Here is a 21320-nt window from a genome sequence, read left to right as displayed (position 1 = left end):
TTTTAGAAGGTTTAAGGGTTTTTTGTAATGTTGGCTCAAATGTAACAATAGGAATAAACAGACCACAGTTTCTGCTTGAATATTTCTGTGTTGGGAGTGTGGTTTTTTAGCAGAAAACAAATACTCTCCTTCAACTCCCCTGGCACTTTATCTCTCTGTAATACAGGAAGGCAAGACGTACCGCACCGAAACAGCATCCAAAGGACAACACACACGACAGATGCTCAGTTTTAGGGTTTATTTCATCTGCTAACATTCATTCTTGATCTAGACAAAAACAATTAGATGAATTTTTTTTTTTTAAATCCAATTTTTCTTGTGGAAGGAAAGAAAAAACCTTTTTAACACTTTTTGTAAGATGCTATAAATAAATATATAAAGCTTTAAGTGTTACTTGGCTCAAGTTAAACAGTTGTCTTTTATTTTTTGTTGTTTTTAAGTTCCTGAAGTGGAAAAAAAAAGTGCAAACCATACACATTCAGCCCAATGGAATGACTCCAGCCACAATCACTTTCAGAGAAGCTGAATCTGTTTGATCTACAATATGGAGGATGGAAGGCGGGTGGGGGAACGGTTGTATTTTTTTACCCTCAGTCACACAATTCGTAGAAGAAAAGAACTGAGTTCCTTGGCAGGTAAAGCACACGGGAAAGGGGAGAGGAAGAAAAAGTCCTGCCTGCATTGCCCTTTCCCTTCCCCATGCATATCGGGAAAGAAGAGACAATGTAAGCAAAGCCTCAGACAAAAAGAAATGACAAAAATAAGATCAGATGCCAGGAGGGATGGTGAGAAATCCTGTGGCTGTGGCGTGTTTGCCTGGCAGACTACACACAAACACAGAGGAACTTCACATTGAGAGAGGGTGGGGATTTCTGTCTTCTCCTTATGAAAAAAAGATGAAAAGGGGCAATAAAAATAAGTTAAATCATATTCCAATATGTACAAAACAAATCATGCTCAGTAAACCATTTGAATATAAAATTATTCATTATACTACAACTCTCTCAATCCAGTCTGCGGAATTGACACCTGGGGGGAAACAGGGAGGGGCAATTGTGGGGCTTTGAGGGATGAGACAGACTTGTTTGCAAATCTTGTTTTTTCAGCTCGCGTGGCTAAAAATTACAGAGAAAACACCTGCAGCGGGGACGATGCAGGCTGTAACACCCACGTGCTTACCAGCACGGCCGTCGCCGTGGCAGAACTCCCGCAGACGGGGCAGCACCAACCGCTCGCGCTGCGGGCACGGGCGCGAGCTCCGCTGCGCGCTGGTTTACCTCAGCTGCTGCAAACTGACCCGCGCGTTAAGGCTCGGCTCCGCTGCGGCTCGGGCAGCGAATCCTGCGTTCGCTTCTGCCGCTGGAACGCGACCTACGAACAGCCGTGAAAACACGAACGGAAAGGTAATGCGCCCAGCCCTGCGATTCGAATCCGGCACATAGGGTGAGCTGCATTCCGAGCTATAGCCCTGGAAATACGCTTGGCGTAGTCTGTGCTGCCAATTTCTGCAGCCCTACCCATTTTTGGGACACTGGGAAAATCCTACGGGACTGGAGGGTGTCTCTGCAACTCCAAACGTGGGCAAGGAGCTAGAGAAGCTTTTAATCCCAGGGTATAAACCCAGGCCAGGCCCTGTGCTGTGATGCCAGATGTTACCCGCTGCTCAGTGGTCTCTGTGGAGCGATTTGGTGGGCTCAGAGTGAAAACTGCCTGACACGCGTCCGTACTGCCATGGCGGCGGTCCTTCCGTCTCGCGCGTGCGCTCCCAGAAACCGCGCTGCCCTTTCTGCTCCTGCAGGACAGCCCTGGGAGCGAGGATTCAAAAGCCTGTCGGGACCCTCCTCATGCCGCTTCTGTTGCCATCCCAGTTTTGTGAGCAAGTAAGGGATCGTGGGGTGCAAAAACATCAACCTGAAGCGCTCCCCATTTATTCCGAAATGCTGGGCACAAAGGGAGAAATTCAAGCAAGGCAGAAATTCACTCTGATCCTTTGTTGAGAGTTTTTTTTTGTTGATGCCTTTGAACCCCGTGACAGCCTGGGTGTGCAACCTTACCAGTCAACCCTGCATTTTGTGACCTGGGTAGGGTTCAAGGTGGCATCTGACTGTCTGGGAAACATTGGAGTAGGAGGCAAACTCCTTCATCAGAGCTAGCTGGGGTGAGACAAATGAGCAACAAACACTTTTCTCCAGCAGCAGCGCCTATCACGCAGTGGCATTAACACTGTTCAGGTGACTGAAAGCAAAAAAGACCTCCTCCTCCTCCTCCTCCTCCTTCGCACAGCAGCGCGTCTCGGCCTCTCCACCCTCCCCAAGCAGCAACGGAGCCCGCTGGGAAATCCCCGCTCCCAGCATCACCCGCGCTTGCAGATGTGCAAGGGGCGGCACGGCGTCAGCTGGCAGGGGCTAAGAGCCATCGTCTCTGCTCTCCTACTGGGTAACTGCCTGTCCACAACACTCGCTCACACTAATGCCGCTGACTGTACAAACCCCTAGAAACGCCTTACGCAGCCCCAGCCTTTGTAAAGGCTTTTCACAGGGTGTCCCTGGAACCATGGCAGGAACACCGTGGGACAGACAAGCGTCCGACTGGGTAAAATCTGAGCTCAACGGGAACCGTCTCACCAAATGCAGTAAGAGACGGGTCGGGACCCTGCACCTGCCCTGGCTGTACCCAGCACTCACCTATCCTGACCTGGATCGCGATGCATCAACGGGCCCCATGAAGAAACACCTCATGTAGTGAAGAAGATCTTCGTGTGTCTTCAAGTTGCAGGAAAAAGATTTTGGAAGAAAGGGGCAGACACTGAACAAGAATGTACTATCTGGCCACTAATTCTGCCGGAGTGCCTTAAAGCCGTTGTTCTCCATTCATTTTAAAACTACACACACATTTTTCATGTTATTGTAGCATCAAATAATCAGTCCTAAAAATAAACGAAATTGTACCACTTCAAACTGTAGTACATAGAAATCACAAAAAAACTACATTCACATTATGTTAAAAAAGTTCCATGAACCCACTCAAGGAAGAAGACAGTGCCAGGTGTGTCCTGCAACCCATGCTCTGGCACACAGCACTTACAACGAATGAAAGCGTGGCTTACAGCCATAAGCAGAGCAGCGCAGCAGCCAGGGCGAGCGATGGCTTTTGGGTCATTCTCTTCAGTTCCGACACTCAGAATCTGTTTCAAGGTGCCCTGTACTTCTCAGACCTTGGAGTACCTCTTTACCGGGCGTAATTTTGTTATTCCCAATGTACAGGTGGAGAAACCGAGGCATCTGCTGGGTGCAGGATTTGGATCTAGAAATTTCTGCCTCAGTGCTAAGCTCAGGTCAGCCCTCCTTTTGTGGGTTGAAGTGAAACTGTTAACAAGACAGTTTTCGAGATAGTTTCATTTCTTTTGCTTGTCACTGTAATATATTACAAGGAAAATGTTGGAACAAGGTCTTCTACTGACATGCTTCTAGGGTCAGAGGCTGCCTCTGATTTAGAGAGCGCTCCAGACAGACCCATTAAAATCCAGCTGGCTACTCAGAGCCTGTAACACAGAGACAACACAGGCAACCTGGGCCAGCTGATGTCACTGGTCCTAATCACAGGCAGTCCCGTTCACTGTCACCCCTTGGCACACAAGAGCAGAATGTGGCCTTCGGTACGGAACGGCTCTCGGAAGTCAGTGCCAGCACACGCGGGCCCGCCTGGGTGTTCACGGCACGGCCCCGCGCCGATGTGCACCTCGGGTATGGATTAGCTGCAGCAACCGTCTGCGCATTATGGATCCGTAACACACAGCACACAGTGAAAAGCCTTGGGGGAAAGCTGGAAACCGTGCATATAAAACAGTTGCTTTTTATATCTTGTGTATTGGTTTTGTGGGTAAACAGCCTGTAAAATTGCATTTTTAAAATATAAATGTTTTCTTTAGTTACAGCAACGCATAAAAGTGCTGGGAACTAGCAGACATAGCTCCTCCCAGCCTTGGAATTCAGAGGTGAGCACATGGATCTGTAATACCTTCTGCCCCCAAGCCAGCAACCGAAAATTGCTTCCTTTTGCTTCCCACTTTTTGGCTAGGAGGAAACGCGTATGGCCAGGCCACACACCTCTGGGAACAGGGGCCATTCTGTGGCGGGAGCACTGACAGAACCGCAAAGCCAGCGACATCACTGGCAAATACTGGTACCGGCCGCATGCACGGGTCACAGCATCCCGCTGCGCTCGCAGACGGACGAGCGGGTGCGCTTGATGCAGACCTGATCAAAATCCATCTGAAATCAAGAGGAAAGATATCCCTTGACTTCGGTGGACTTTGCATCAGGGCTGTAATAGGGTTGGTTCTGAGCCCAACGTGCTGTTTGTATTCTCTGTTCTTCAGTTTTTAGCCATCTTTACTCTTCTGGAGAACAAAGGCAAGGTGTATAGCCCAGGGTGTATGCAGAAGAAACAAGGCAGCTCCTCTGCTTCGGGCAGCCCCTCCTTTGCAAAACTCAGTCTGAATTTGAAACTGTTGGAAACAGCGTAAAGAGGCAGAAGGAGAATTAAAATACAAAACAGGCAGCACTTCAGCGCATTCCTGTGATGGGAAAGGGACGCTGTAAAAACGACAAGCTAAAGTCGAATGCATCAACTCTCTGCCTCTCCTCCCGTGATTTCAATGCCATATTTGATCTGCAGTTAACATGGCCTTTGAAAATCAAATCATATTCCATTTGGTTCATAGTTTACCCTAAACAATAGCTGGGTCAGGCCTTACAGGCTGAATAATAACAGGGAAAGACATGAAACAGGCAAAAACTGCTTCATTTCCATGCTTCCAGCCAGCCAAAGAAGTGCTTGCAACAGCAAGAAAATAAGCCATACTTTAATTCGATGAGTGGGAAGGGGAATTAGAGAAGTTATTGTTGTTCTATAACTCAAAAGTCAGTAGGCAGAACCTGGTTAGACTGTCACCGCATTGGAGGATTAAACTTACATGAGTCCCTAAAAAACAGCATTGAAAGAGAGAGAGTTCTGCTTTGAAAGGGGTCTGAGACTAAGAAAACATTATCCACGATTCCCCTTTCCAGTTTTATGAACGCAGCTTGTTCATTTAAAGGAAGAGCTGCAGAACAGGCACTCTGCCAAAAGACAATGTGCGCTGTCTCATAATTAATTCAGACCCATAGTCAGAAATTTTCACAGCTCTGGAAGAAAGCCCCATCCCCTTCCCATTTAAATCAGTTCTAGTGACTTCACTGGCAACAGGCTGATGCCCATTATCTCTTGATAAAAGCAAGTAAAAATAACTGAAAAAATACAGATACGGGTACATTTGTATGCTTGTTCTAGTTCAATATTTCACATAGCAACAAACAGAAACAAAATCACCCCCTCATCACGTTCCCATTAATGACTGATTATTCGCAGGGTCTTCCCGGGAAACTTGCGCAGATTTCTGAGGGAGCATCCCTATTTAAATTCTTCTCCCTTTTTTTTTAGTATGTAGGATAGGGTTTTCACGTGCTGTCAACACATAATACTGATGACGGCGTGAGCGGCGGTGGTGCAGGGTGACAGGATGGCATGTGAGTGCCCGTTTGAGCCTATGTGGGATGTGGTTGGCGTTTAATTTTTGGGACCTGCCTGTGAAACAGACCTGGGAGCTCTGTGCGCGGGTTCCCTACTACTGGCGTGACGAAGCTGCATATGGATACGTGATACCAGTGCAATGCATCCAAACCGCTGTGCTAAGTACATATCCTAGGCCATAGTCAATTTGCTTTCATGTTTCTCATCCTCCGATGTTTTTCTTCTTCTTCGGTTTTTACGGCGCTCTGCCTTCTGGCAGTGGCTGCCAGCTGAAACGGAGTGACCACCCGTGTGCTCAGACCGCAGCCCGACAGCACAGCACATCCCTCAGCTCAGTCACCCTTACCGTTCACTTACAAACAATGCAGCTCCCATCCCACCTCCAGAAACGCCCAGAAAAGAAAAACCTCTGTTTCCTTGGGTTTTAATTATGTATCTTTTTATCATTATGCTCAGGGGATAAAGAGATTTTAAAAATCTTACTTCTGCCATTTGTGTTTGAATTGTGAGGATAAGAAACATTCTTCTGTATTTGGCCTTAAGAGTGGGTGACTGCATTTGTGCATTCTTTACCTCTGCATTATAATGTTGACCCCTTTTTAATTTTTATGTATTTATTTATTTTTTTAAGAATCTCCTTGGTCTTGTAAGAAACAGTAAAAAGACCCTATGCTTAAGGAAGCAATCTACCTTCTGTTTTACAGACTTGCTTTTAAATAAAATATTTTTTGTTGTTTTTGTAATTTTACTTCCATGATCTTTTATATGGAAACCCTAGAATATCATTAATATAAAAGTCTGCCTAGGCTACCACTTCTCTATAATATGGCTCATGTAGTCCTCAGTGGGCAAGCGTCCTTGCTCTTCGGTCTCTTCCTTGGGAAGTGCTTCATTGGACCGGTGAAGAAGCCTCTCTTCCCGATTCTTTATCCTCTGCTCCATCCTCTCTAGCTGCCGTTTGTACTGGTAGCGCTGTTGGAAGAGGTCCTTTGCATAGTCATAGAGCTGCATGTCCAAGTCATTGAGCTCCTCAATCCGCCGGATGGTGTCGTTGTCCACCTCCACCCCTCCAGCCCTCGTACTGTTGTACTGCATAAAGGGCCGGATGAATTTCAGATTGAAAGTTCTCTCAAACAGGTACTGAGTCTTTCTCTGGAACTCCGTCAGGCCGAAGAAGGCCATGTCTTTGAGGTTCTTCTTTGCGCTCTCCAGCAGGATCTGCGCTCGCTTGTTCTCTGGGATGAAAGACATGTTGTAGCAGCCCACTAAGCTCAAGTCAGCCAACATCCTCACTTGGCGGTTGTTGGCCAAGTTATACGGGCAGTCCATGAACTCCTGCAGCGTGCAGCCCGACCAGTCCGTGCCTTCATAGCACGACGGCAGCTCTTCGGGAGTTGGTGTCCTGCCATCACACATGTGCAAGGAGGTCTTCCAAGTAGCTCCTCGTTGGACGTGACGCCATTCGCTGAGGTAACGAGATACGGGGTCTCTCAGCAGTGTGATGTAGTAGAATTTTCTACAAGGAGAAGAGAAAATAAAATAAATATTCTGCTAGTAACAAGAAAGATGCTTGGCAAGCTGAGCTCTCGTGCAGATATCAAAAAGACAAGAGTAAATCAACATCACAGCATCCATCCTACTGTACTCTTGGATTATTTCCTTCTTGCAATACCTCATGCAAAGTACTTTGTGCAATATTAGACCCATGTTTCTCTTTCTCATTGCCCACCATTTTAGTCTTGCCACGTAGTAACGCTTTCACCGGGACATCCATTTCCAGCAACAGACTGCAATGTCAGAACAAATCATCGGGATTCAACTATCTACCAACTTCAGAGAGCAACTGTGACTTTAGGGACTGCCTGGCCTTCCACACGACCGCGTGCCCTCCAAATCAGCCAGGTCTTGCTCTGCAGGACAGCCCACAATTGCTCTGTTTATGAGCTGGGCCTATTATTTTCACTCCATGCAGATGCTGACCAGGACACCTACTGCTTGATTGATCTGGCTGCTGAGCTGAAATTTGGGACCCTGCACCAAGTAGCAGGATAACACCACAGGAACATAAGTGAAAAATAATGGGAAATCAGGAATGCAATATGCTTTGTAGAAAGAGAAGGCAGGAGCTGGCAACCAGCAACAGTAGCAGTAGTTTTTTCCCATTTCAGCTAATCTGCTATCAGGTGGAACAACCTTCAGACACACTTTTGCTACATGAGACTATAGAGGGTGAACAAGCCAGATGATCGGAACACACATGGGGCATTCTTGCTGTTCCAAGTGCGATGCAATCCCCAACAACACAAGCAGTCCCTTGAACGGAAAACACGGCAGCTGTCCTGTACACAGAGACCCTCCAGCTTCAGCCGACCTTGAGCCTGGATAAAGTTCTGGGATTTCTAGCGATGGCAGTCTGCAATGACCCTCTCCAGACAGAGGGAAACAGGCCCTTATTTCCCTGGCGTCCAGTCTCTTGGGACTATGGTGTCTCCCAGCATTTCTAGAACAAGGAAATAGCTTTTCTGGTTGTTAAAGCTGGCAGAGAATTAAATCCACATGTGCTCCCAGCACACGGGGCCGCGTGAGGCTGTGCACAAACAGGAGAACCTGGCTTTGGCAGGGTAACGCGGGCATGCTACTGGAAATGCTCATACAGGAGGCGGCGGTGGATTCATTCCCACACCAGAAATGCATCTGTGGAATGCTGCTACGGCTTGCTGCCCCGCTGGCATGGCCCGGGAGAGCTGAATGGGATGGCCATTATGAGGGCGGTACACAGCTTTTTTGAGGGGGAAAAAAAAGTGTCAAAAAATTCTGCTTTGGCTAATATTAACACACCCGTATTTTCCTAGCACCTTCAATATTATTCTTCCTAGCAGTAACCTAAATTACTGCAATAAGAGTAAATTTTAAGAAAATACATCGAAGGCATTGCCTGGGAAGTCTGACTTTAAGGAATGTTTGCTTTCTCAATTTATTATTAACTTGCTGAAGGGTTGTTCCAAAGCAGTAAATTTTGGTCTTTCCAACAATGGTAACAGGCGTCCACTCAGGCTTCAACTCCTCTCCTCCTTTCTGCCTTCAGAACCACGGCTGGTAAAAACATTTGCTATTTTTGGAAACTTTTCCATCTTTCCTCATAGCAGGGGTATCACGCTGTCTAGTAACACTGTCTAGTACTGTCTGTGTACAGGGATAGGGGAGAAAGAAGGGGAGCAGAGTGCGTAAGAAAAACTTTTCCCTTAAATACACCTCTTTTTCCTTCATTTACACAGCAGCCTGTAACGACTGGACTACCCAGACTGAGATGCAGCTATGATTTATACAGACAGTGTTAAGAAACCTCGAACAGATGGGGATAAAATATGACAGTGGAAGGAAAAGGAAAGCAGTGATGAATGCCAGATGTTCAGGCGACAGACATTGATGCTAAACACTACCAGCATTTTCTGACTTGTGAACTGTGGTGGACTTTTTATTTACACCACCGTAATCCAAAGGTTGCATTTCTTCCCGAAGGAGGTTGAAGCCAACTATAATTATGTGGCTTACAGAAGCAACTAGAAGTTTCACCTAAGATCAGGGACTCATTTGTGGGGTATCCAAAGACACAGGAGGAGCCGATCCCTGTCCAAACCCGCAGTTGATACAAGCGTGGATAAGCAACAAAAGCAGAATTGGTATCTGCATTTTGTAGACGGGGGAACCACAAATATTAAATGATGTGTGTAAAGTCAAACGGGTGTCTGTGGCAGAGCTGCCATGAATCTGATTCCTGTAAGCCTGAGTCCAGCTTGCCTTCTCTCCCTCGCTCTCTCTGTTCACCCTTTAGGAGTGTATTAGTAAATCAGATTAATAAGTATCATGTAAAGCTTCTAGGGTCCATTGAAACGGAGATGGCTTCAGCAGAACATGGACTGCAAAAAGGTCACGGAGCAAGTATTTCTTTCCTCATGCCTGCACTCTAAGAGCTATTATCTTAGTTGAGGCAATACGCTGGTAAATATTTTATGATGAGCGATCCCTCAGTGATCATCTCAGTGAACAGAAAGCATAGGAAAACAGGTTACATCTTTTGAAATGATACTGAATTTGATGTGCCCCTTTCCAGGTCTGTCACATAGAAAAGTGCTTGAAGGAGGGGAGCTGGCCTCCTAACACGGAAACAAGAAGTATCTTGGGAAACTGGAATACAGGCAGCGGAACCAGGCCCCCTGAGGTACCTCAGGAAACTGCCCCCAAAAAAGCATAAATTGAAACCAAACCAAAACAGAGACTGCAATGCAAAAGAATAGTTTAAACCACCTGAGCTGAGATGCACCATTCTCATACTGAAAGTTCTGTTCCCAAACCTGTATTTGGCTTTCTAGAAGGACACTGGGTTCAGAGGCGCCCATGCCCTCTGCTCTCAGGAAAGTGAACAGCAAACCTTTAGGAAGACTGGAGCCCCAGGAACCAGAGAGAGAAGCCACGCTGGTATGAGGTGAATGACCATGGAAGTATTCACCCAAGGTATTTAACATTCTGAAGTTTCCATTCTCAGCCTGTAACTTGGGGATTGCCTTTATATTCAGAGAAAAATTCGATATCTCTCTAAAGCATCACCAATTAGCGGCATCGTTATTAACATCACGAACCAGAAAGTCGGCGGAACTTTGCGCCAGCGTGGCTGAGAACACAGGCAGTGCCACTTGTCAGCAGTGGCTTGAGATTTATGAGGAACCACATGACTACTAAGTTCTCTTTTGTCATCAGAGATAAAATAAACCCATAAAATACATGCAGCTGTGAGTGCCCTTCCTTTCAGCATGGTGCCCCAGACAGCTACTTAACTTAAGTATTCCTAAAGGCTCATTTCAGAAGTGTGGTCTTCTCCTAGCCCAGATGGTTCCACTCAAGACAGCCTCATAAAAAACCCAAACAGCCCCAGTTTGGTCATGCTGACTGCCCAAGTCTCACTGGCCTTCCTGCAGTTAACAAGTTTGAGCAAGAAAAATGGACATTCTGGTTAGTAAGATATTTCTTTTTTTTCTTCCCCTGTGAAGCTGGGCAGAACAGCATTACTACTCTTGCAGGTTCTCCTTGTACATATCCATGGGGCTGCGATCCCCACGAGGCCCAAGAAAAGCAGAAGCCAAAGTCACATCTCTGCCTTTCCTTCCGTTCCTGTCTCTGGCGGTCCCAAGGTGAAAATCCGCTTGAAGCTCCCCGGGCGCACGCGCAACTTCAGCGTTGCAACTCGGATCTGCATGTGAGCTGCACAGTTTTGTTTGAGGAAAGACTCGCTCGCGTATTTATTAAACAGAGTAAAATTAAATCATGTTTTTGATAAACAACTCAGTATTAGAACTGAAGTTTCGGGGAGAAAAAAAGCCAAGATTAGACAGGAAGGGCAATCTTGCGGTGGTGGCACACAAATGAACTCAGGAAACTTGAGTGTAAGTACCCCTTCTGTCAAAATTAGCCCATGTGCCCCACACAAATCTCTCTCTCCGTGCCTCGGTTTCCCGTGTGGGAAGGGCTGACAATGCCTCCTTTGTCTGTTTTGGCAGTTCAAAACATAACATCTTTTGGAGCAGGAACCGTCGCCTTCAATGATTACGCAAAGCCGCTGTTTCAGCACGGACTGAGCTCAGAGGACAATGGTTAACTTGCAGCATATTTTCCTGACGCGGGCGTCAGGGGCACTGCAGCCCTCCAGGATTCCCACCCGGGACCTCGCCGCCCCATTCTCACGTAGCAGCACAAAGCAGCCTGAGTTTTGCCAGCAGTTTCTTTTGCAGGGCCATGCTGCAAATGGAGTCACTGTGCAGATCTGGGTTTAAAATAACCCTTTCTTGCAGACGTGAGGGAGTGGCTGAAGCTCCTATTCAGTAATATTCTGCCTTAATTCCTGTCAGCAGGTTCCTCAGCTAATGAAGGGGAAATGAAACCCTTCTTCCTCTAAAATAACAACTCCTTCTCTTTTGCTAATAACCAGTCAACATAATTCTGATAAAGTGACAGATTCTAAATATGATGCTATTATTTCTCTTCAGTTCATTTCCATTTATTCTTTCCTACACTTCTATTTGATACACCCTTCTTACTCCCCACTGCTGGTCTCTAAAATCTGCCAAGAACTGCTTATTTGACTGTGCAATCCCCTATTCTTCGCTGTGATTAAACGCTTCCCTCCCACACAGCCAAAATATCTTATTTTTTATTTCTATAGGTTATTCCCTGAGCTTTCAAGCATCCCTCCCAGGAAAAGCAAAATATATAACAAGTCCTTCTTAGCTACTGTGGTGGCCTTCCATCAGATAAAGAGCAAAATAAGGATAACCGCTTCCAATCAGACGTGCTTCATCCCGCCTGCCAGGAGGGGGAAGGGGAAGGAAGCTGCAGAGGTCAGCTTCAACCATATAACCCCAATCTGTCAAAGCAACATGCCCCCAGGCTACAATTTTTCTATTGCTAAAGAAAAAAAACGATAAAACCCCCCCTTTCTACGTCCTTGCTGAATTAACTGAACTGAACAGGGTGTCTGGCAGCTTGCAGGAATGAGAAACACTCCGTTTTGTTTAAAAGAAGTAGTAATGTCAAATTTGTGCCTGATTTAAGGCGTCTTTGTAAGCCAAGCGCATGTATTACGCACTCCTCAAATCATTTGTGAGGGCCCCTATTCAGTTCGTACCGGCTCTCACTGTAAATAGTTTCTCACTCAAACAACTACTGATTTTGCCTCCGAAACACGAACACGTGCACCTACCCTGCCCTAAGTCCGCAGCGACCAAGGAAAGAAGGACCTGAGCAGTCAGCACCCCTCCTGCGGTCACTTCAACCCTCACCTTACAGAGACAGTCCAGGGGACCCTTAGGTCGTGGTTATCTCCGGTGAAAACGGGCAGCGCATCCTGCAGGAGCCGCGCCAGCAATGACTTAACAGGTACAGCGCAAGTAAAGGGCAGTCAGGGGTCTCTAACGATGGATGAGCTGAGAACGTGGCAGATGAAAGCTTACCAGGAATTTATACTCTCGTTAAAAAGTCGTGCTAAGTGTTACCTACAAATAACAGATGTATGAAAATCTCTTTTACCCTTCTGCACAGTCACAAAATGACGGTGGGAGACACTGAGGTGCAGAACACTCTCCAGCCAACCTCAGCAACAAAGCTGCCTCCTGCCTTATTTACCACCAGTACGCCAAACCCCTGCTTACCACTTTTACAGCCCAAACTTGGGAAGACTCCACGTATTTCCATTTTTTTTACTCTACAGTCAGATTTCTTGCATAGCAAAACACGCTCTCAGTCAGAGATTGGAATTTAATATATGTACAATGATTACTTCCTTGGTAGCAAATAGCCCTAATTTTCCTCAGTCTGTTTCCTCTCATCTGGTGTTCATTTAGACTCTTCCTGCATTTCACACACAATAAACTCTTCAGCCCTTTAAAAGTCATTGAAAAAGAAAGAAAACCCCAAACAAACAAATAAACAAAATAAACAAGCCTCTTCTGTCCCCCATGTTTAAATAAAGGTTGCCACACAAAACACCAAAAGCCCAGAAACTTCATGGCAAAGCCAATCTTCCAGGGCTAAGGCTGTGTGAATGCCTACATCAGCGTTTTTCTTTTCCAGCCGACGAGGGGGTGTCTTTAGAGGGAGACAGGGCTTGCTTTGGGAGGGGGGTTTGTTCGGCCTGATGCTCTCTGCTCTTGGGACTCTGCTGCTTTAAAAGACAGGATGCTTAGAAACCTAACAACCAAGCATCACCCAGGCTCTGCTCGGCCTCCAGCCCTTTGCTTGGGGACTCTTCCCAGGGTCGAAATCCAAAGCACAGGTTTCTAAACACACAAGGCTGGGTTTCAGCAGGTAAAATCGGGTGTTTCAGTCCAGCCACCCCTTCTTGAAAAGGAAGTGGAGCTGGAGCCTACACCCTTTCACTGCTTGGCTGTGTTTCTGAGAGTGTTTGAACAAAAAGCTACTACATGAATGCCTGTGTATGGATGCTCCAGAAGCCACTCGCGTGCTTCTCCTAATCTCAGGCATCTCAAAAGTGGGGTCTCACATGTCACACCAGCTCCAAGAAACCACTGATAACTGACCTGCACCCTCCGCTCCTGCTCAGGCGAGGCGTGAGTGAGCAGGGCCGTTCTTCCAGAAAAGCTTCAAATACAGTTTAATACAAACATCTATTCCTCCATTCCCAAGAAAGGGGTTTCAAAGCAGATTCTGGAGTCTGTGGAAGACCCTGGCTTAGCAACCCAGCGTCTGAGCGCCAGCTGGGTGCTTGGAGCTTGGATCCTCGCTGACGCGACGCGTCTGACTCCCTCTGAAACGCGGGATGGGGTGTGAGCACCAGCAGCCCTTGGAAAAAGAGCACTTCTATAGCTGGCAACATCTGTACGGCATTTGGGGCTGCAGCCTTAGCTGCTGCCCTTCCAGTCCACAGTTACTGCCCAGGAGAACTGCAGTTGGACTAGACGATCCTTGTACGTCCCTTCCAGCTGAGCTATTCTATTCTACTCTACTCTGTTCTATTCTAAAAACTTCTTGGGGAAGAACAGGTTAAAAATGGAAAAACAAAGTCAACTCTGATTCTGGCAGCTACAACAATATTGGCTGAGAGTGTAAGTAGATTTGTACCAGATTTCAGAGTGTAAAGGAACCCGAGATTACTTAGGTCTGGTCTTTTGGATTTGAATAGCTGTCAAGTCAGAATTTTACATATTTCTGTCTTTTTAGCAGGAATTAAAATGTGTTATGTTCATTAAATATACACTTAAAAATACCAGTACTATTTAACCCTGAATTAAAAAAATAATTTAACTGTGAGTAGGCATGCGTGAAAAGTCACACCTCTCCTTTTTCCCCTGCGTATTCCACAAAATGTGGAGGATTTGGAATGCCGCACAGTCCTGGTGACACCGCCTTTCATCACGCTGTGAACGGTCCTGCTGCGGTGCCAGGCAGGGAGCGTGAAGCTCGCGCGTGTGCGTACCTGCGTGCACCAAACACAACACACCTTCCTCGCAAAGGCAGTGGCACCGGTAACAGAAGCTGACAGCAGCAGCTCAAGCGTTTCACAGAGGAACGGTCGCCCCTCCATCCGCTCAGAACAACGTCAGACACGCTCCCCTTTCGGTGTTGGCAAGACGGGCACGGGCTCCGAGTCACAGCTTTAAAAACACCGGAGGGAGTCAAACACAACTGCAAGGGCCTTCTCCAGCCCGGTGGTGAAGAAACCTGCAGACACGAAACCAAGGAAAAGATCACCCCGTGTGCCCGATCCGGACACCCTGCAGCCACCCAGCCTTGGTTCTGGAGTGAGCAGGAGCACCAACGCTGTGTCCCCGCACGTGCCTCTGCACGCACGGGGGCTGCAGCGCAGGAACAGCTCAAGGTGAGATGTCTCTGCCTGAAGTTGACCTACAAAGAAAGGTGGGTCTACAGAGCAACAGTCGGAATACTGTTACATACATATTTCCTTTTGCATACATACTCCTTCCGAAGCATGCTGGCAAAGCCCGCAGAGCTGGAGCGGAGGTACAGAGGATGTCAGTGAGCCCCAGGGGCAGACGGGTGACACCAGGGTTTGTTAGAAAGCTGGGAGGACACGTGTAGCCCCGAGACCCACCTTGGGAGTGGCAGAATGATACAGACTGTTCCGTACTGATGAGCGACGTGTGGTAATACAAGGGAGCATTTTCTGTCTGCAATCAAATGCAGCGTCAGACAGGTATGGGTGGGAATTAATTCCTCTGAAACCTTCAGAAATGGACACTTTCAGGATCATTATCTCCATAGATGAAATGAGGGTATGCTTTTACCTTAGGTCTCGGTGTTGTGCGGCTCTGCTACTTGCTGTGTTCATAATACACTGTTACACACTCAGCCCCAGTCCAGCTTTGTTCACAATAAACTCCAAATAGGCTTTTACCCAGAAAACAAGCATGGTCCTTTCGCTCTCATGTCGCATGACAATTAGTGGAATAGACACAGGCTATGAGTTTTAACAACATCCCCGCTTTTCAAGAAAATTGAGCTGCTGTGTAAGCACGAGAATTTCCTGTTGCAATGTCTCCTGCAAACAAGTTAATCTAAGAAAAGATACATGGCATGTTATGAACCTCAGGAGTGAACCGCCAGTTCATTTTTCAAAATGACAGATGTGATGAAAATTGGCCAAAGGCTTGGAAAAAAAAGTGGGGGTCAGGGTGAGGGGAGCCGATGGGGGCGGAGAGGAAGGCATTCCAGAGCCCTCTGGAGCCTGGGACTCCTCTAGGACCCATTAAGAGCTTATGTTACTTGCGCCGTTTATAAACAAGCGCTTTCTTTCGCCATCAAACCTTCCTCATACCAACCGCTTAGGAAGCGTGGACGGCCGGCTCCTCCTGAACCAAGGCACCAAAACTGACGGCAAGTTACAAATCAAATACCTTTGATTTATTACCTCTCCCAAGTTTCAGGAGGTTTGCCGTGATTCCTAAGTGACCTCCGTAAACCGACTAATCAATAGCACGTCCGAACGCTGACTGACTGCAAGGGGAAGTTTCGCTGCCAGAAGGGTCACATCAGTGCTGGCAGAGGACAGGCGGCAGCAGTGCGGACTGCAACCCATGCCTACTCTTTGCCTTCTTTTGCTTTTGTTATTGCCCCTGCTGTCAGCAAGGTAGGAAACGCCAGGATGAAAAACCACTGCCATTCTCCGTAAGAAAAATTTTCACTCCCTTCTCTTATTTGCTCTATTGCAGAGATGTTCATTTCTATTCAGTTTTTGTTGATTACACAAAATACAGATTTTAGTAACACATTACAGCCCTATTTACTCTAAAATATTTGCTAGAAGGGTACTGTACCCACTATATTTTTGAGTTTCTCCCTGTATGTTAGACACATCCGAATCAAGCAAGAAACAAAGCAACCCCTGAAGAGTAAGAAGAGATCTGAAATGAGACCTGAGCTTTGCATCACTGTCAGAGACCAGTGTGCGCTGGACAGGTAGCACAAGGTAGCAGTCTTCACCCTATCACTAGGTAGTTCAAGGGGAACATGTTCGGGGTCTCATTCTAGCTTCAGGGAGTAAGTGCTGTCCCCTAACAGACTGCCAGTGCAGGCTGCCGTGCTGTCAGGGAGGCTGAACCGTCATCTTCTCCCCCCTTCCCGTCATCAGGACCGAGATGCGCTGGTTCTGCACAGGTATCTGCACAGCTTCGTACTGTCTTTGCCCTGGGAAGAGAGAGGACGCCAGGGATTCAGCCTTCCCAGGTGTCAAGATGGATACAATGAATGAAACAAGTGCATATTTTACCTAATAAAGCAGGATTTCTGCATCTGATTCCGGCACTCTTCAGGATGCAGAAGAAAGAACGACTGGGTTATTGCCACACGGAAAAAAGAAAACCAGAAGCAAGTTGAAATGGCGCAAACACAAAGCAGAAGTAACTATGCGATATGCAAAGATATTTATCTGAATCAGCTGCAAACAAAGCAGATAGGCTGGAATTTGCATTTTCTTTTGAACTGCAAGCCAGCTTCTCTTGCAAATCACAGGAGCTCCACTGGCAGCGAGATTCCAGCATGACAGACAGGAAGCGTGTCTCCGTGCAGAAGATTAAATTATAAAGAAACCATACAGGAAGATTAAGGGAGCAAGAGTAGTCAGAGGAGCAGATATTGATCGCTGATGCAGGGCAATTGAATTCCTCGGCAGCTGCCTGCCTCAGCCGAGAGGGATGCAGTATTTGTGTCAGGGAGCTGCAACTCCAGCGCAGGCACCCGCGAGTTGCTCCCGGATCAATCTTCTTCCAATCAAAAACTGATGGATGGCTACTTTTATCGATCGGAGGGGGAAGACTCGGGAAACAGATTCGAGATACATGGAATTTTGAAAGTAAATTGACATGTCCTGGACATACAAGTAAACATTATAACTTTTAACCAGCCGGGGTACATCAAGAGACAAGACAACCCAAGGAAGAAAACCACACGAAGAGCGGCACAACCCATCCCTGGAAGCGGTGGCAGCGCGAGGACTGGTTTCCAGAGAGCTCTGACCTGAGCCACGTAGGGCTGGCAGCGACAGGGCACAACCACTGCCCAGCAAAGCAAGTCAGCGGGAGCTACATACGGCCACACACCTAACGGCGTGAGATAGGTGACCGGTCCTTGCTCCATTTACTGAGTTCCTGCTTAAAATTAGTGCTGGGAGAGGTTCCCACACTGCTGCTTTTCTTCTGAATAGTCACCTTCGTGGCTTACAAAGAGTACCAGAGCTCCCTCTTCTCAATTAACCGCCTCTCCCTTGCTCAGGAATAGCAGATGCTGTCCAGCAACAAACAGATAATCCTCAAGATAGCAGAGCTACTAATCAGTCACTTTTACATTTAAGATCACTTGGAGTTGCCACTGCCTTATACTGGTTTTCTAATTAATTGCTCTGGAATGCACTTAAGCAAGCCCTGGATCAAAGAATCAGCTACACAGATTGAAATAAATCCTGTCTGTGTTGCTAATGCCTTGGAAATGGATGACTTGCTAAGCATTCAAAATCCTGGGTTCCAATGGTTTAGAACTACCAATAGCATGAGGAATAGATTTAAGAATAAAGAGGAAAAAGCTCCCTTCATTTGCTCGTAAATGACAATTAAAGAAAGGCAATTGTTCAACTAATTTATGGTGAAGTTTGTATAGATGAAGTTCCTTATTCTCCACTTCCCTATCACCAGAAATCACAGCGCAGGAGTGTCAGTTTTCATCGCAGCAAAACTTTATCATCATTACAGATTTCTTTTTTTAATTCACTTTTATGAAGGGTTGAAATCTTTTCAAAATAATTATAAATAAAAATGACTGGGGATGGATGTGTTACCAGTTGGCGCAATAAATCACTGTCTCTTCACCGCATGAGTCTCTCTCTCTCATGGTTTAGGATATCATCAGAATGCCTTTGATTGATCTACAATTTAGTAATCCAGCCATCATCATCCGTAATTCTACAATAAACCACGCCACTTCGTGTAGCTGTTACAGATGTTCAGAAGTTCATTCCCTGCCTTTTAAGAGGTGATATCTAGACAGCAGCTGCAGACACCAGGATTAGCTGGGGAAGAAAAATCTATCTTCAGCACAGGAAAACATCCCGTTTTCCTATAACAAGGCCCTGTCTTTAAAGCGGAAAGACACGCTGCCAACCTCGATATATCCAGGTTCAATTATTAAACACCAAATATCAATATGCAGGCACGCAACCCCCTTGCCAGTTGGCAGGAGTAACAAGATGCCCGGCTTCTGTCTAAAAGACGTTATTTCCCGGGAAATCAAGACATTACTAAAAGCCGCGTGCAACAAATCCATCAAAGGGCATGCAGCAAAACGGCAGCGACCTCGCACAGGCTGTGCCAGCATCATGACACCCATGTTGCAGCGCATGCTGCGTGTGGTACCGCATCCAGAGCCAGACCGAGGGAAGCGCTCGGAGTTTGCTCTTAAAACCCAGGGAGAAGCTGGGCTGTGGCAGGCAGGCAGGGCTGCAGCCCGGTGGAGAGCCTGCTATTCATCACGCTGTTGCTGGAACCACCACCAGCCCTTGGTGACAGCACAGCTGGAGACTTCGTGGGCATCATTACTCATTTTTTTCACAAATTACTGATCTGAAAACGGTAGGTTAATTCTTGGTTTCCAACTTCTTTTGCTTTAGCCTGAAAACAACACAGAGTGAGCTGGCCTGCAATTAACACTTTTGTTAATACTGTTTCTTAAAGAAAATGAAAATACGTAACACGCACAGTACAAAGTGCAGATATTTTATACCAACTCGGCAGCCTCAGTTCGTTTAAAGCAGGCCTACAGAAATCTCCAACGGGAATCGCCAAAGTGATGGTCTGGGTCACAGAAACAATTTCTCTCCTAAGTGAATTACCACACCGAGGAAGCTAACGGAGACTGCAGAATTCATTAGCTGAGCAGTGCTGGAAAGGTCTGCTCCAAACCCATCACTGATCCGTCTCGGCCAGCCGGCATCCTGTCTCCGCCAGTGGCCTGTCCCAGCCGCTGCTGAGAGGTGCAAGGAAGAGCAAAGCCGTTTCTGATTACAGGAATCCTCTTGCGTCCTCTTTGCTGCGCTCACAGGAATCGCAAATCAGACGGATGCTTTGGGTCTTCAGGGGGACATCCGAGCCTTCAAAATTTCAAGCACCACAGGACTGCTCTGCCAGGTGATCCCTCACGTCAATAAATCACGAGGCTCAAGAGCTGGCCAGTCTGAGTCAGCGTCAGGTGCAGTGAAGTACCAAGTGGGTATTTCACAGGGACAGCACCCCTGGACTGTGGAGAGGGGACATCACCCCCTAACAAACTACGGGTTCTAAGGGTGGTAATGAGATCCCTTGCCCTGTGGCTTGCAAGAGCACTTATGACTACCAGAAAGGCAGCGCTGTGTTGAACGTGATTTTGAAAAGCAGCTTTTAGATTAATAAATTCTTGACTTTTTTTTTTTTTTTTTTTAAAAAGAGGCCGATGCGCCTTCCATTTGAAGGTCTCTGGAGGTGTCCTAGCTGGCTGAAAGGCTACCTTTTAGCTCCGAAAGCTCCATTGCAGATAAATCTAATTATGTGCTTAAAAGTGTAAGCTGCAATTCCCCGAAGCACTGTTTTCAACTCACAAACCCCCTTTGCATCTCTCCAAAGAAGTGCACAGCGGGACTATTCCTGCTGCTTCTGTTGCAGCCTGGGAATACCCCAACACCCCAGCGCGACGGGAGAATCCAGCTCTCCCCAAGACCCAGCTGAGAGGGGGAGCTCTGCTTAGGGCAGTATTTTTCTTCCCTTCTCATGGCATTTGTTCTGTCTTACATATTAAGGCCACGAGTGCCATTCCACTGAAGCGGGCCGGAGGCAGCGATGCCAGCGTGCCACCCACCTGGCAGCAGCCCAGGCTGCGCTGAGGTCCCCGTGCGACTGGGTACCAACCGCTGCCTCTGATGGGTGGCACAGCCACGTGCGGGTGGTCGGCACAAGCACATCCTCCCGAGGCCATTCTCTGCACACGCAGCTTCCCTTCCAGAGCGACTTACAGTACTTGCCGCTGGTATTTACATTTCCAATTTGACAGCATATATTCGCTGCTTACACAAACATTGCCTACCAAGTGCCCCCGGGCCCGCAGGTGATGCTGCACGCGTAAGTGTGGAGCACTGGGTCTTGTCTTGAGAGATTACAATTCTGTATCGCCAGAGCCTTTTTGCTTCAAGTCTCTGCCTCAGGGTTGACTACGAAACATCACCTCCAAAAAATTCATACAGGAGCTTTCTCCCTCATAGGCTTAGGTTACATGGAAAAGTTTTGCTGGCATAGCTGTACTGCGAGAAGTAAATAATAAAAGAATATTGTCAGCCAAACAGCAATGCCAGCAAAAACTGTGGGCAGCTATGTGTGCAGTTGTGGGTATAGGTTATTCTGTCCAGGGAAATGGGTTAAGTTCTAGAGGCAGAGGAGCGCTTGCCAGCATGAGTTCTCTTCCAAAAAGGGTTTATCAGCACAGCTCTACTGAAATAATCACATTTCGAATGCAGGCATGTGCTTAGTCTCTCTGTCAAAACAATTATCACAGAGAAAAAGTTTCTTGTGTTTGGTAAATTTTGAAATAAGAATGTGGCAATCTACAACCCTAAAGTACGCTGTGGTAAGTCTCTGCCCACTGGGATCTGCTGGGCTGGAGGCCATTAGCTCTTTCAGATACCCTGGCAAACTGCTGAGCCTGGCGAGGCT

The 21320-nt window shown here is 47.0% G+C and overlaps 1 protein-coding gene across 1 annotated transcript in view; it reads right to left on the bottom strand.

Annotated features, from left to right (window-relative positions):
- Window positions 1–224: 224 nt before the first annotated feature.
- Window positions 225–21320, bottom strand: part of HS6ST1 (heparan sulfate 6-O-sulfotransferase 1) — a 197726-nt gene continuing 176630 nt past the window's right edge. Inside the window, exon 2 of the mRNA XM_075417581.1 lies at window positions 225–7087. Coding sequence (XP_075273696.1) covers window positions 6379–7087 — 709 coding nt within the window. The 3' untranslated portion in view covers window positions 225–6378. The remainder of the gene's footprint in view (window positions 7088–21320) is intronic.

The sequence above is a fragment of the Opisthocomus hoazin genome, chromosome 4 (genome assembly GCF_030867145.1).
Source record: "Opisthocomus hoazin isolate bOpiHoa1 chromosome 4, bOpiHoa1.hap1, whole genome shotgun sequence".
NCBI lineage: Eukaryota > Metazoa > Chordata > Aves > Opisthocomiformes > Opisthocomidae > Opisthocomus > Opisthocomus hoazin.
This window is presented reverse-complemented; position numbering and strand designations above follow the sequence as displayed.